The sequence below is a fragment of the Babylonia areolata genome, chromosome 18 (genome assembly GCF_041734735.1).
Source record: "Babylonia areolata isolate BAREFJ2019XMU chromosome 18, ASM4173473v1, whole genome shotgun sequence".
NCBI classification, from domain to species: Eukaryota; Metazoa; Mollusca; class Gastropoda; order Neogastropoda; family Buccinidae; genus Babylonia; species Babylonia areolata.
In genome coordinates this window covers 19,039,337-19,041,836 of record NC_134893.1, presented here as the reverse complement: position 1 = coordinate 19,041,836, position 2,500 = coordinate 19,039,337, and the positions used below count along the sequence as shown (strand labels likewise).

General features: G+C 42.0%; 1 protein-coding gene across 1 annotated transcript in view; it reads right to left on the bottom strand.

Annotated features, from left to right (window-relative positions):
- LOC143291873 (uncharacterized) overlaps positions 1 to 2,500 on the bottom strand; it is a 13,184-nt gene that overhangs the window by 3,247 nt on the left and 7,437 nt on the right. The window contains exons 5-7 of the mRNA XM_076601999.1: positions 2,192 to 2,301; positions 1,845 to 1,903; positions 1 to 114 (exon numbers count right to left, since the gene is read on the bottom strand). The exon at positions 1 to 114 is cut by the window's left edge and continues 42 nt beyond it. Of these exons, the coding sequence (XP_076458114.1) occupies positions 1 to 114; positions 1,845 to 1,903; positions 2,192 to 2,301 (283 nt within the window). The remainder of the gene's footprint in view (positions 115 to 1,844; positions 1,904 to 2,191; positions 2,302 to 2,500) is intronic.

Sequence of the window (2,500 nt, the reverse complement as noted above, 5' to 3'; positions counted from 1 at the left end):
AGTCGATGATGCTGCTCATGGTGTTTTTGTTGTACAGACAGGCCGCCGTCTTACATCTCGACTGTGGCAGCACTCCGATGGGTGGAGCGATAGTTGAAATGGCATTGCCCACAGCTGGAAGCGAAAAAATCATTGTATCAATCATCAAATTAATCAGTTAGTATGTCAGCCAGAGACGAATTAATCAACCTTCAACAAAACCAGTCAACTAGCAAAACGAGAAAGCAAGCAGCCAGCTGTCATTCAATCAAGTTGGCCAGCTTAATCGATCGTTAGACGATTGCCTGTCCATATCCTATCTTGTTTTCAAAGACACTAACAATCTCATAGACGTGCAATAACGCGACAGGTCTCCTTCAGTGAATGCGCCTGTTTCAACATAATTGAAGGAATGAAAGTAGGCTTTCTGATTTAGTTTTTGAATTAAGCTTTCGCTATGCGCATTGATGTCATTCCTTCTTTGAACTTCGAAGCAGTCCTCACTTTTGTCTGCCACCCGGAACCATCATGGCAGCAATAAATGATATTTGTTTGTTTTCTGATGCATAGATGACATTAAAATAGCTTGGATTTTTTCCCAACGTTTGCATCTCCGTCGTGTAATGAAAAGAAAACTGAAACGAGATCATTTAAATTGAATAATGAACATGGAAGGTAACTCTTGCACCTTGAAACGAACACAGCTCCAAGCCAACGCTGCTTTCCGCTTCCCGGCAGCTGGCAAAACGGTAAACTAAAAGGTAGATATACAGAAAAAACAAACCAAGAGTATTAACTCTTGAAAGCAGCACTGACTTTAAAATTGTGTGCCTGTAAGTAACGAGAGTTACCTTTCTTTTTGTTGTTTTATCACTGCGCAGGAGTAAATCGGTGAAGCAATGTTTAGTCAATACTTATTTCACTCATAAAAACGGCTGCCTATTTTTTTTTTTTTTTTTATTTTTTTTTTATAGATCGGATACAAACGAAAAACCCCATTCGTAGAAACGAGCTAATGTATGAGAGATCGTATTAGGTGCAGAGGACGACGACGGCAACGACGAAGAAGAAGACTGAGAAGATAATGTTGGCGCACATTGTGTTTACCAATGCTAGCACTCATCAAAATTAATATCATTATGGAAAAGTCATCGAGAAACCCAAACCAATGCACTTTTTATATCTCAAATATCTGCACTGGAGTTATTCGTGATAAAATGTTTTCGGGGTCTGTCTGTCAACCAATTCTGTCGCACAAAATATGGTATGGGTGGTGTAATCACTTAGATATCACAAGCCACTTCTTTTCTTAACAACTCAAACTTCTGTGCTGATGGCGAATGAATTCATAGTTATGAACGCCTCGTTAAAATTTTACAAATACTGGCATGCTCCTACAGAGTCATCGGAATGGTCAATGTAAAATTAGATACTGAAGTCTCTTCAATGGACTCAATGTTTATATATATATGTGTGTGTGTGTGTTGTGTGTGTGTGTGTGTGTGTGTGTGTGTGTGTGTGTGTGTGTGTGTGTGAAAGAGAAGCCCCCCTTACCCCTCCACCCGCACGCTCCCACACACACACTCAAGCGAGCATACAAATACAAACGCATGCGCGCGTATACGCGAACTGAATCTGCACACACAACATGCAATTACCTAGTCAAACACACACACACACACACACACACACACACACACACACACACACACACACACACACATACACACACACACACTGTGACACACACACACACACTGTGACACACACACACACACACACACACACACACACACACACACACACACACACACACACACTATGACACAAACGCACCCACACCCACACACACACAAACTCCGTACGGGTGGAAGCAGTCTGCTGTGTGATGGGGAACTGCACACCATTGTAGTCACCATAGGCACTGCACATCAGACACAGGACTTTGTATGAGGAGGGACCACCATACATCATGCAGTCATAGCACAGCAACACAATGCAAAGTACAATCTTGAAAGGATAGGCCATGCCTGGGATCTCAATCCTTGAATAAAAATGATCTGAGTTCTGATCTCTCTCTCTCTCTCACACATACACACACGCACGCACGCACACACACACACACACCTGTGTGTATGCATGTATGTGTGTGTGTGTGTGTGTGTGTGTGTGTGTGTGTGTGTGTGTGTGTGTGTTTTAAAAGATAACTTACCTGAGTGACTGAGTCTGGATGATACCCTTCATGAAGGCAAGACAGAAGTCAGTGATAAACAACTGGTTGGACTTTGTAGTAGGGTTGTAGCCCAGAACACCGTTGCATACCTGTCACAGTGAAAACATTTATTATAAGAAATATATACTTTTTCACGTACACCCATTACATCAACAATACGCAGCATTGCAGCACCTTTGACACAAGTTCTCCGCGACATAGATTCGATACGATACAATACGAACTGCTGCGATACATACAATACTATTATATATGACACGAAATGACACGACACGATAATCTGTGCGG